At 35.5% G+C, this 13,867-nt stretch overlaps 1 protein-coding gene across 1 annotated transcript; it reads right to left on the bottom strand.

The window, feature by feature from the left end:
• Positions 1-425: 425 nt before the first annotated feature.
• Positions 426-6,848, bottom strand: LOC147279283 (uncharacterized). Its single transcript, XM_086250819.1, has 5 exons — positions 6,618-6,848; positions 4,700-6,321; positions 3,306-3,520; positions 2,392-2,615; positions 426-1,642 (listed from the first exon to the last, which is right to left on the bottom strand). The coding sequence occupies exons 2-5, from the start codon at positions 6,207-6,209 to the stop codon at positions 841-843; spliced, it is 2,751 nt and encodes a 916-aa protein (XP_086106945.1). The 5' UTR covers positions 6,210-6,321; positions 6,618-6,848; the 3' UTR covers positions 426-840.
• Between the last annotated feature and the right edge of the window lie 7,019 nt (positions 6,849-13,867).

The following is a 13,867-nucleotide window of genomic DNA, read 5'->3' as shown; positions in this document are numbered from 1 at the left end:
TTGGCTACTATTACTGCACAGACTGCGGACAAAATGAGGTACTTGGCTTTAGCAGTGAGCTGCTTCATGCTTAAACTTCACCAAATAAACAAGCTCAAAAATGAAATCCAAGAAATCACCTAACAATCAAAGGGAAATGGAAAAAATCTGATATGTTATGCTAATAGACTATCAATTTATGCTTTGAATGTGTAATACAAATTAATTATGTTGCAGGGCCTCCCTCAGTTGACCCTACCAAAATTCGAAATCACAATTCGCAGTCTTAAGTTTAAGACTCGAAGCTGAAAGCTCCATGAAAGCTCAGATCCCAAGTTTAATTAATGCGCAAGTTAGGGCAAATTCATCAATGAAAAATGGAGCAAGGCCATGAAGCATAACACATATCCACCAACAATGGACAGCAAGGAAATAGAAATCATTTTCATAATGGAATAATAGCTCATTCAAAATTTTCTACCTTCTCTACTACACCAAGCTGACATCCCCCCATCCCCACATTCCAATAACAGCCAATACATAAGCCACCTAAAAGCCAACCAATCAACCCAATTAAATGAATTTCTGTACAAAATTTGCTATCTGTTAAAGGGGGGTTGTTGCAGAACTAGATTTCAAGTCAAGATGAGAAATGTAGACTCTAAAACCCCCTCTTCTAACCACCTTCTCCGAACTCTCTGTCATGCCTAAAATTCACTTATATAGTTCCCTTTTCTTTTCTCTGCTAATCTACCACTTCTAAATGTATGCAATCTCGAGGAACGGCCTGTACAAATACAGAAGGGCTAAGCTACTTCATAGATCACACGTCTAACTGGTATATATAAAATTATACATTCACTATGAACCTCCGGCATTTTGAAGTCTGACTTGCTCATGAACTTTCAAAGCCTCTGAAGTGAAATTACCCAAAGCCTCAAAAATTGGGACCAAACCCGTTTGCAAACTACTGGAAGCTACATGATTAACCAATTTGATGGCCTCCTTATGCCTCCCTCTCTCCTCAGCTAATTTCTTCCTCATTGAATCCAAATCCACCTTTAGATCATCCAGTGGTGAAACTCCACTGTCAGAAGGAGTCTTTGACATAGCAGTTTTGTCTGATGATGCATCATGGTCATGCTCCATTTTCATCATTTTCATCCTCTCCATGCGCAATTTTCTAAGTCGGTTCTCCAAATCCTTGGAAACATGTTCTGCTTTGATCCTTTGACGCTGCTCCTCATCCTGCCTTTCCCATAACTGGTGTAAGGTTGAAGCAAAATCTTGCAACGCATCTGCCACCCCCTTTTCTGAAACTCTTTCCATTGCTTGGCACCAATCATTGCAGATTATAAAAATGGGTGGAGCTCCAATCCGGCTTGGGGAGAAAGGGGCAACTCCATCCGGAGTTTCCTCAGGTTCACGATTAATGCACCTTAAAAGCCACCCATTTAAGGATTCTACATAGGATTTTTGGGTGCTGACCCAATTGTTAAAGCAGGTGCACCAACTCAGGAGCTCCATTTCAAGTTCAAGAGTAGCTTTCAAACCCGAATCCCTTCGAAGGCCATTCACCTTAAGAGAGCGAATTTTGCTCTCCATAATAGCTTGGAACTGTTTCTGGTGGCATTTAAGCATGGATTTCCACATTCTAATCAATCTGCAGATATGAAGACATTCATAATATTAACAAAAGAATCCTGGGAAATTAAGACCTAGTATATATAAACAATTAACATATAAATTCAGTGTCTCTTTTCAACTCTCCCCCCGAAAAATTTCATCATACAAAGTCCTTGCAAGCTTAAGATATATCATCACCAGCAAGTCTTTAACACTATGTTTGATAGGAGGCAGAAGGTAAAGGGGTATGGAGAAGATAATGGAAAGGTAAGTATCTTAAATACAAGTTACAACATCATAATTTTTTTACCAATGTCAATACACTTTATTAAGAGACATTTTTCCTCCCCTTTATCCTTCCCTCATGATTTACCTTCTCCATCCTTTCACTTTTATATCCTCCTTACCAAAAATAGTGTATATGACCTCACTACAAGCCTAAAGGGGTCATGCAATCAGTGCAGCAGATCCACTTGGACAAGATAAAAGCAGGGCTTGCGAATGTAATATATACCGAGTTTTTTATAAAACGGAAGATAATCATCACCATTGAGCAGGTGGGGGATTATTATGGAAAACTACCAACTTATTGATTTAACTATTAGGAAACCAAACTTTTGCACTATCACCTCATACTTCCATTAAAAGGGCAATAAGATTCAAGAAATGATGGCAGGAGGACATATTGCCAACTATAAGTCATCCCGTATAAATTGTGAGCTGATGCAATAATTACTAGGAAACTTTGTACATTTGCTAGGAAAAGAGGTTGAAGCAATTTGTTACCCATGTATCAATTCCGTGAGTTGGGGCAGCAATTCTTCGTCCCTCAACTTATGTATCCTGCTCGATATGGTATCAACAGCTCTGATACAAACATTAATTTTTGTTAGCAAATTTCGAACAGTAGCCTGGGTGGCTTCAATCTTAGCAGTCTCAGCTCCATGATCATCTAGACTTTTCAATCTCTTGCACTTCTTTTCATAGATAACCCGTAGCTTTTCTTCGTCCTAAGATTAGTGCAACACCAATATGTATCAAACAGAAGTCAACAGGAGCAATTGCACCAAGGCACTTGAAGAATCAACAAAGGTGATTATTGACACATCAGATTTACACCATTACAGAAACAATTTTGAGAGTCAGAAAGACCAAATTAAACAAAGGAACTGTCCAGACAAGCACATATCAATTAACTACAGACTGCATGAGAATCAAGCAAAACACCATTATGAAGGAACATTGAAGAAACATGACCAGCCGCAATTACAGTGTACAACCCAAAACCAATTGCCAATGGCTTGGGATTTTATATATTATGATGCAAGGCTTAGAATTCCGATGTGCGGTTTATATCTCAACAATTACAATGGGAACCCTAGATTGCAAAGATGCATAAAAACAAAGTCCTACTTCCAGGAAGCTTTCTTGCCTTTGTCAATCAAGCCTTTCAGAGATTTCAGCCTTCCAACATTCAGAGACTTTTATAATAGCAGGAGTTATGTGTTTGAATGACATCTAACAGTAAACATTCCAAGTACAGTACAGAAATACAGGTCCTTTGAAAGATGCAAATGCATTGAAGTTGTGTTGCCACATGCTGCAATAAAACTAATATGATGACTATCTGCGCAATATCTAAGAATTTAAAGTCACCATATACCAAATATAAGTTACATACATGAATTATGCAGTCTTACCTTGACTTCCTTGTATAATTTTTGCTCCCATGCATAAAGTTTCTCCAAAGTCGATGAGAGGTTCCCGTACTTCTTGTTGAAATCTTTGTCAGGTTCTCCATGGTAGGCTTTTGCCATTTTTAATGTCTTAGATGCTAATCTTCTTGATGGCCTGGAAGGAGGATGTGAAGACAACATGGAAGGTGCTACAAGGCACATGATCCTGGAAAAGATCACTGCAAAGAGATGCATAAGTTTTAATGAAGCAGAAAGAGTTATGCTTCTTCATAAAGATCACAATAAAATATAATACATAGACAATAATAGAATTTAATTATCAATCCGACAAGTATTCTCCAGTCGAAACAATGAGTAATATTTTTTTTTTTTTCATGAACTTACATTCGGATCTATGTTGGGCTTAATTTTTACTTCAAGGTCATATGTGATATTGGGGAGCTTTCATTTTCCAACATCTAATAGGGAAAAAATTATATTTTAGAAATCTAATTCATCTGAGGAACATATTATATACGTAACAAACCATCACAGGATATGCTCTGAGGCAAGCATAGAGGATTCCAGAGCAGTGTAATGGTCATAGAAAATTCAAGCATGGATAGATTCCTCCTTCTTGTGGTATGACACTATTTGCTCAAAGGTAATCTTTTTCTTAGGAGCATGCATATTCATCATAGAGTATAGCTCTGGTAAATTTCAATCAATTGGACTGACATTGAATAGTGTCACAAAAGCTCTTTCACATGAACCCTGTATTTGGCCCCTATCTCCATCAGATTCACTTAATAACGCACTGGTTTGTAAATTAATGTAAATAAGTCAAACTAGGGTGTACTATTGTCAATTTCAAGGCATTGGACAAGTTCAATTACGAAGCCATATTTAATACTGAGCAACTGAATACAAGGGCAGATAAATGCAAACAAAAGTAAAGCAATATTGTAAGCACATTGCTTTGCAAAGCTTCAAACATTTAGACTCATCTAGCAAAAATGTGGAAAATTTTGTGAGAATCCAAATTTAATTTAATGCAATATTCTGTATTCTAAATATATCCTAATCTACTCACATCTATTCACAGGACTGCAATATTCTGCACTCTCATCTACTCACTGGAAATTGTTCATGTCAGTTCAAAAGGCACAATTCGAAAGCATTTTATGCTACTTGGGTCTATGAGTATACTTTCTAGTTAGGAGAAGCTCCTGTTACAATGAAGCAGCCAAGCAGGGGCACAGTGCGATACACAGACAATTCATAAATTATAATCCCAACAGCATAGACACAAATTTCATGAGGTAAATGTGATCATACAAGATAGTGGAAGTAATCACTGAATAAGTGGATGTATGATAAAATACAAATACAAATACAATCATAGGTTAGACTCCTACCTTTAAGTGCAGCACCTCTAGACTGATAAGGCAGCTTGCCCACCTCAAGCAACACGGCAACCTCTTTCCCATAACTAGAGGCAGTCTCAAACTCATCCCTGATTTCTTTAACAACCTCCTGAAGGTCCCTTGTACCGTGGACAGACAATGTGGTTAAGGTACTCCGTTTAGAAGATACAGCATCCACCGTCGATGCCTCCTCAAACTCAAAGCTCACCCTTTTCTTCTTCGCATACTCTTCCGAGTTTTTTGATGCAATTGTATCAGGACTGCTCTTTACCTCTTTCCCCTGGACAGAGTGTGAGCTCTCACTACTGTGCAAAGGCACTGTTCCTGAACTTCTCTCACTGCTATGCAATGGCACAGTCCCTGAACTTCCCTCACTGCTTGGCTGCTGCAACGGCACAGCCCTTGAAGTCCCTTCACCTGAATTTCTATTCCTATTCACATTACTCTCCCCATTCACCTTCTTCTTCTTCTTCTCCTTCCTAACGTCCTTCAACACTTCTTGCTCTGTTTCGTCCTCCAAATCAGGAATCCCCTCTCTCTCCCTCACTTCCTTCGAGTCAGGACTACTCGTGGTGGATCCATACCCGTACCTAGTCGTCGGATAGTAACCCGGGTAGCCACTATTATCAACATTATCAAAGAAATTAAGGTAATCCCATGTTGAGACCCTCGGCGGCGAAGGCGGTGCCGGTGGAGGACGCGAGGGGCTTGGCTGCAAATTGTACGGATACTCACTAGTCGTCGCCGGCGGTGAACCCATCGGTAACCCAAAGAACCCACCACCCCCATACGGTTGAAAACCCGAAGACGGATCCGGCCAAGCTCCACTTGGGCCCTGATGTCTCTCTGGCTCTTGATAATACACCGTCTGTGCCGGTGTCTCGGACCTTCTCATATAATTCATGTACGAATTCGAAGGATACGAAGGATACGAATTCGGAGGGTATAAATTTGGTGAATACGAATTCGGTGGGTATAAATTTGGAGAATACGAATTTGGAGGGTACGAATAGGGAGGGTAGCTATAAGAAGAAGAAGAGGGTACCTCTGGTTCTGGGCTGTCCTCAATGTGAATGTGACCCGAAGACGAATCCAATTCAGAATCCGACCCAGATGATAAATGAAGGTGAGAGTCCTCAATCTCCTCCTCTTTGGGCGAAACCGAAACCGAGTGCGAAAACGAGGTCGACGACGACGAGTTTTTGTTGTGGACGTCGTCGTTTTGGGGCTTCCTCCTCCTGCTGGGTTTGCCTTCGTCGGAGGGCAATGTGAGAACTGGAGATCCCGGCGACGAAGGGGACCCACCAGAGCCGGCGATCAGGAGGTCTTCGTCGACGAACTTACAGAGCGCGTCGCCGATTTGCTTGAGGGAGTGGAAATAGGTAAGGTGGGCTGCGGCGAGGGCGTAGCGGTGGTCCGACGCCGTTTTGATGAACTCCTTGCGCTCCCTGCAAAGCGTGACTAACGGCAAGTCGTTGACCTTGGATTCACTGCAGCCCATAATATCATCCAACAAACAAGCCCGGAAAAGAGCCCAAAATTACGACCCAATGCCACGCCGCCACCACCTCTGCATTTACCAGTAGTCCTCGTCATGGTCTCCTCCTCCATGCCTGTCCGTACAAACGAAGCATTGTGAACAACCCCAGATACAAAGATGATCTACCGGACACAGAAAACAAACGAATTCAGACCCAAATTCGACATTTAACAGAAAACCCTAGAAGCATTGAGCGCAGAGGAGCATAGATATACATACATACATATACACAGAGAAACACAGAAAGGAGTGAAAACGAGAAAGATATTAAATGGGTATGTCAGTATGTACTGTATGTGTGAAATTAATAGTGAGGGGAGTGAGATTTGGTGCATGGAAATGAGGGATGCGGGAAGAAGCAAATCTGACCGTTGAGATGGATGATGGGGATGAGTAATGTCTGATCATGCGAGGAGGGGACAGAGGGCTCAGAGATACAAAAACAAAACAGTAGTTATGTATACGAGTGTGTTGTGTTGAGTCTCTGCACACAGATTTAAATCTCTATAATAATATTATGTATAAAAACAAGAAACGGGCATTGAAATGCGTGAGGTTAGAGACGCAGAGAGAAGTAGTGCTTGTGCTTCTTGATGGAGTTTTGTTTATTCAGAATTTCAGACTTTGAGAGAGAGAGAGAGAGAGAGAGAGTCTGAATGGTTGCATAGAAAGGTCGTGGAACCCGCCACTGGGCTACAGACCTTTGTCATTATTACCATTTTCGGGCCTCTAGCTTTCTGACTTCTGTTGTGTTTACCGCGTACAAACTGAGTAAATTAAATTCTTCTCCTTTTTTTTCTTTTCTGACAAAAATACCCTCCTCTCTCTTTCAGTGAATTTTTGTACAATACTCCCAACTCAGATTTGATCAAACAGATCGAGATTATAGTCCATATGAAAGGGGTTTTGGGCCAAAGATTTTAAAGAGATCTAAAAGTAATATTCTTTCTTTTGGAATTAAAATAATTGTCTTCATTAAAGTTCATTTTATGAAAGGTAAGTTGGGATGTTTTTACTTTTGCAAGATATTGAATTTTATAAACGTATGAATTTACAATTCATTTCATATTTATCAACTACTTATTATCAATAATAAATTACTTAAGTGAAAGTCGGCAAAATCACATAAACTTAAAAGTTGATACATATACCTCTCATGTGTTGTTATGTTAGCACTTCATTAAAAGATTAAATGAAGTTAAATTTTGAAATTTAACTACAAACTAAACTACATGAATATAATTACGACTTTTTAAACGATAGAAACTTCGAGCTAAAGTACTAGTGCTAAAAATGTAATGTGGCCCTAATTTTAGCTAACTCTTTGTTGGAAGCACTTAACTTCATACATAGATTTACTAATTTTGTACTCCATGCTATTTACAGTGTATGGAATTGAACACTTGCAACTCCATAAATGGTATCTGAGTGACAATTGCTACTTTGAAAGCAATCAATTATTCATTATTTTGTATGCATCTCTAACTTCAAATAAATGTTACTTTTGCTTCTCAAAAGAGAGCAAATTAATTACCTTAGGGTCAAGCCCAACTCAAAGATAAGGTCAAATTTTAGACCTAGAAATGTACTCAAAATTTAATGTAGGTCTAACCAAGGACCTGCTTGTCATGGAGTCTAGTTTTCTTTAATTTTCAGCCATATGATTTTCTACATTTTGATTTGTGTCACTGACTTTGACCTTCTTGAAGGTACAAAGTGTATTGGATTCTTGTGCAAAGAACAACAGTCTTATTTAATGAAGTTTTCAATTGTTAATAGAGTTTTTTTTTTTTTGACCAATAATTGTTAATAGAGTTGATTATTGATTGAATGAGTAGTTAACAATTTAATAACATAAGCAATTGTATGATTATATAATAACAGAAGTATCGTCTTTCTTGTAAGAAGTAACGTACTCTACATAAGCAATAGGGTAGGGTGTAGGGTAGCAAGCCTTTTCATGGCCTCATATTGCATTAACTACTAAGTACTGAATCTTAATTTAAAGCAGCTAAAACTAAAACAGTAGCAAAAACACTACCAATTAAAGCTAGCACATAACTCTGGCCTTTGTAATTTGGCAAGCTCAAAACATTTTACTTTTTCGTTTCCAATTAGATCATATATGTGTTAACTTCGTATAATGATAATAACTTCGTTTCTTGAAATCAGTGTGTTTGGAAATGATAAAACTAGTCATATGGATTTTCAGGGTATAAGCACATGAGACTATGATGTAACCTCATATAATTCAAAATTATAAACTCGTCCAAGGGAATGGGGAAAGTCATATTTTATGAGTATCTCATCCTTATGTAAAAGTCAATCTATTACTAAGGTATATGATGCGGCACATATTGATAACAACTTTTCAGCTTAATTTTTCCCATTTTTGGAACTTCCCTTATGCATTTTAGCTTTTTCTTTGCTCCAATACTTTAGTTTTAGAATTTCTTTTGATGCAAGTACTTTCCTTATTATATTTTTCTTTAGATTTGGGAGTCTTCTCTTGCAAGTAAAGATTTGTCTTTTAATATATTGTAATCTTAGCTAATTTGGTTTTCTTTTCTTTTGCTAGTGGAATAAGGCTTTAGCTTTCTTTATAAAACCCGAGATGTTTATGATTGCAATAGTTGGCTTTTATCATATTTATTAGTACAAATTCAGAGAGTTTTCTCTATCTTTTCCCAATTTTTGGCATTATATGGAATCAACAACCTAATAGAAGCATTTCTTCCGGCTATTCTCATTCTCAAGAGTCAACAAATTAAACATAGTGTGAATCCTATTGCATATATCTACCTGCTATAGTGTGTAAATTAAACATGGACAAACAAATCTCATACTAAATTCCAACAAAACAATGTTATCTAAGAGAGAGAGAGAGAGAGAGACCAATAGAACAATGTAGCCTTTGTATTTCTTTACGAGAGTGGAAATGAGATTTCTCTTTCAATCTACCACCCTCAACAAAATGGTATGAGTATGTATAAAGTATAGTGGATCTTGTGAGCTTGATATACATTATTTGCTCATTCTTTTTTCAGTAAAGTTTTAAAGTCTAATGATTGTCTAATATAGTAGCAAAGCTGTGATTCTAAGAGATTATGAGTTTGAAACCTCCCACTCATGTCCCTTCGAACCGTTGCTAATTCTTGCAATGTGAGACTACACATATCTACATATGTTTATCTCTTCATGTGTGTAAAATGAGATTGCACGTGGTGCGTAAAAAATGATGTTAGCTAAACATACACCGTAACAATATAAATTATTGAGGTTTAGTGGTTACTTCACAAATTTTATGCTGTCAATTGAATGATATTGATAGCTAGTAAAATACTTTCCTCCTATAGAGAGACAGAATCAGAAAAAAATGAAAATCTTAGAAATAAAGTAGGAGGTTGGTTTCCGAAAGGGACAAGGATGATAAAAGCCTAAAAGGGAGTTGTTGGATAACAGATAACTAATCCATTTTCACTTTTTCAGTTAGTTCCTCCTCCCCATCCAACCAGAGACAAACTTCTTCATTTTTTTTCATTTGTTCTTATTTTAATTAATGAGGACTTGGGCTCTTTCTGATCAACCACTTTGGGCTACCCTTCTAAATTAGAAACCCATAAAAAAGTGCTTTAAGCTCGTGGGCCCACCATCCATGGTAATAACTAATAACCCAAATATACCCACCACAAGATTGGTCGACATTTCTTGAGTGGGCCCATTACAAGGTAGGTGGGACTTGGACAGTTGGACGTGGGTCCTACCTAGTTCCCGCCACCCCGTTCAAGCTTCGTTTAGACATTAAGGCGAATAGAATCAAAATATTCAAAACTCAGAAGTTGTCTAAACGTCTCTTTTAGAGAGTATACTTGTATACATACATCAATGGCGTTTGATGTCTTACTCAAAAATAAAATAACATTTGACTTCTGTTCGGAAAAAATAATAGACATCTATTAGGGTCATAATTATCATAATAACCATCATAATTTTTTTTCTTTATGTACAAAAGATAAGTCGTTTTCATTATTTGTTAATTACATACTACTTGTGAATGTTAATACACAACTACAATAATGTAATACTCATAAGTCCAAAGAAGAAAATGTATATTTATAATGTGGATCGGGTTGAATTAAATATAAAATGTATATTTATTTATCATTGGAAAGTGAAAAATGTATATTTATTTATCATTGGAAAGTGTACAATGAATATTTTGATCATTAACTAGAAAAAAGAATAGAAAATTACATTTAAATCAATAAAGCATTTTAATATTACATAATGGCCAATGTGAACTTTTCTTTTTTCATAAATATCAATGAGTTTTGAAATTTTATCCCACTTTAGTTATTAAGCTTAATCTACTTGTTGATATCATGTATTTTGATGCGTTGGAAAATATTAATTTGCCCATTCCATTTTTTTTTTATTACTTATGAGTGTCAAATTATAATGTTGTCTTTGATTTGGTTTAGGGTATAGAAATGAAATATATGATATATAAATGAGGTTTAGAATTTAGAATTAGGGTTTTGGAGTTTATGGCTTAAGGTTATGCTCAAAACCTGAGAGCTAAATTCTAAGCCGTTTTACTGTACACAGTCAAACATAAATTTAATACAAATCTAAATCTGCATAATAATATATGTTTATTGATCTATTATAATTTATCTTTTTTCATTTTGGTCAATGGTGACTAAAATAAAATTTGTAATTTAAATGTGCATTGATTAATCTGTAATTTTGAAAAATTTTATTGATTTATTTGTAATTGACAAAAAAAAAAGTTGCGAATATGAAACTAATAAAATTGCTAATTGTATTGAATTTTAATCCAAATGCCAATGCAATGCTTATCGGTTATTAATTGGTAAGTTAAATTTAATAATCTGAATAAAATAAAATTAGTTGGCCCATTTCTTTAATATATATATAGAAGTGAGATCTATATAAATTTTATATACGTGAGATATGAATTTCACCTCTATTAAAAAAATAATCTATAAAATAGTGAATGAAAGATAATTCAAAAAACATTATTCATCGAATGCCTTGTAAATTCAGTTATTTGATTATAAATAGGGAAAATTTACAAACAGGACACATATTTTGATGATTATTTTATTTCAGGACATTAATTTTTATTTGTGTTAATGAAGAACACATATTTTTATTGTGTCAATTAAGAACCTTATTTTATCTCAATTTTGGCCAAACATTAGACCCATCAAAACTTTACTAAATGTAGCAAACTTATACTTGGTTTAAAGCTATGCATCTCCTCTTTACAACCATATAAAAATCAGTCAAATCAGACATCTATAACTTTAGATAATTGACCCAAAAGTAGGGTACCCGAAACTGTTTAATCGGACCCCTGAAGTTGTAGATATGCAATTTGAGTAATTTTTATATGGTTGTAAAGAGGAGATGCATATTTTTAAACATAGTATAATTTTTTTTGAATTTAGTGGAGTTTTAATAGATCCAATGTCGGGCCAAAGTTGAAATAAAAATTAAAAAAAATATACTACTTAATTAACACAAAATGAAAATACTTATCATTTATTAACACAAATAAAAACAATGTCCTAAAATAAAATAATCATCAAATATACGTAATGTTTGTAAATTTTTCTCATTATTTAATTTGTATTTAATAACGAATCTCCACCCTTTCAAAGCCAAAAAAGGTGAAGCAGGAGCAGAGAATCTCCGTACTCCAGTAACACTAGATTATTCTCGAAACGACGCAAACTTAACTTATTATGTAGGGCCCACCTTGACTTGAATGCCATGGACGTGGAGTTACTGGGGACGTTGGTCCTCTGGCGCCGGATCAGGTACGACGTGTGCACAGAGCAGCAATTAATATGATGGGATCCTACCTATACATGTTCGCCACGTGGATTCCTGTCAGACTTAGAGCAACCTCCTATATGGTGATAGGCGACCGCTCGGTCACTTCACCTGGCATTGTAAGGTTCTCTGTTGTTTTGTTGGGAATTAGGAACTTCGAAATCACGTGGCTAGCTTGAACTTTGAAGGTCTCTCTAGGTTTTGTTTTGGTTTTATAACATATATCTCTAGGTTTGAACTTTGAAATAGCAATAATGTAAGACGTAGGTAAATAGATACAAACATTTATTTTCTTGTCTTGTAAATTGTTATTTTCGCTTCAAAATTGAAATGCATATATAATTCGTCCATATTTTAAAGTTGTTATGATTCTTGTTTTACAATTTTGACCATTCTTCAATTAATATGACAAATAGGGTTTTTATTTTTATTTTTCACTTTTGATAATATTTTTTATATTAGAAAAATAAATATCACCGGACTAACAACTAATTGATAATTATTTTTATATCTAATAGGGATGAAATCGAAACTTTCATTAGAATGATTAATAGAAGTAGTTCATATGGCTGGCTTTCACACATATTTTCCATCATGAAAGTATTAATAAAACTAAAAATATTATTCTTAATTAAGTATGGTTTGTATTTGTGCATTTTAATTCATTCCTTGCTTAGTTGGTACCTTTCTCTTTTTCTTAAATTAATGTTCATTTGTAGTTAGCGGAGCAGGAGTTTATTAGCATTGAAATTAATGTTTAATTTGAAAGACGCAAGAGATCAAATAAAGTCTTAAAGTTTTAAATCTGAACTGTTATGAAAATAATTTTAAATTTATTTTATTTATTTTTAACAAGTTGCATGAATGTGAATGCCAATGAAATTGCTTGAGCGTGCATGGCTTATGCCCTATTGCATCATCGTCCGTACAAATACTTAATTTTTATTGTTTTGATATATAAATATTGGATGAATGTGAAATTCAATGCGCATGGATGGTTGCATCATCGTACGTTATGTTGAATATTGTCAACACCAACCATACCGCGTTGGATTACGTACTTGCCTTTCACAAGAAGTACTAGAAATTGATTAGTCCCATCTCCCATGAATCATAATGTTTATCATATTATATTTGGGTCAGGACAAAACAAAGTAAACCTATTTCATGGCCCAAAAAAAGAAAAGTAAACCTTTTTCAAGCTTACCATCAAAGGATCGGCTCATCTGCCTTTCAAGACTATGCTGTTAGGTGCATTTCATCAAATCTAGTCCCTTCAAGCAATCCAATGGTTAGAGGAGGCCACATCAGCTTATTTAATATTTTAATGAAAATATACCATTTCTACGTTAAACTCTCTTATTAGCACTTGCATCAAAAATAAAAAAACCTCTATATATGTTAAGCATTCGTTGAAACAAACCCATCTCTGTCTTTGTTCTTTCGCTTTGGGAAGAAACTCTCTTGATCAATCTTTCTCACCCCTACATCAATCTCTATACTTTTACCTCCATTACATCCAAAACCATTTTCTTCATCTTTTTTTTTTTTTATGTCATTGTTAGATTTGGACCATTTGGTATTATGCAAGCCACTCAATGAATCAATTGCGTTCAACATTTACTATAAGTCTTTTGTAGTTTTAATGCAGTTTATTAAGTTTTGTTCTTGAATTTTTTTTTTTAAGTTGAAAATATTCAGTTTGAAGTAGGACAACTTTCATTCCGTGCATATTCAAAGCACAAAATGTTCCT

The sequence above is a fragment of the Dryas octopetala genome, chromosome 7 (genome assembly GCF_963921425.1).
Source record: "Dryas octopetala chromosome 7, drDryOcto1.1, whole genome shotgun sequence".
Lineage (NCBI taxonomy): Eukaryota > Viridiplantae > Streptophyta > Magnoliopsida > Rosales > Rosaceae > Dryas > Dryas octopetala.
The sequence above is the reverse complement of the archived record's forward strand: the minus strand, read 5'-3'. Positions and strand labels throughout refer to the sequence as shown.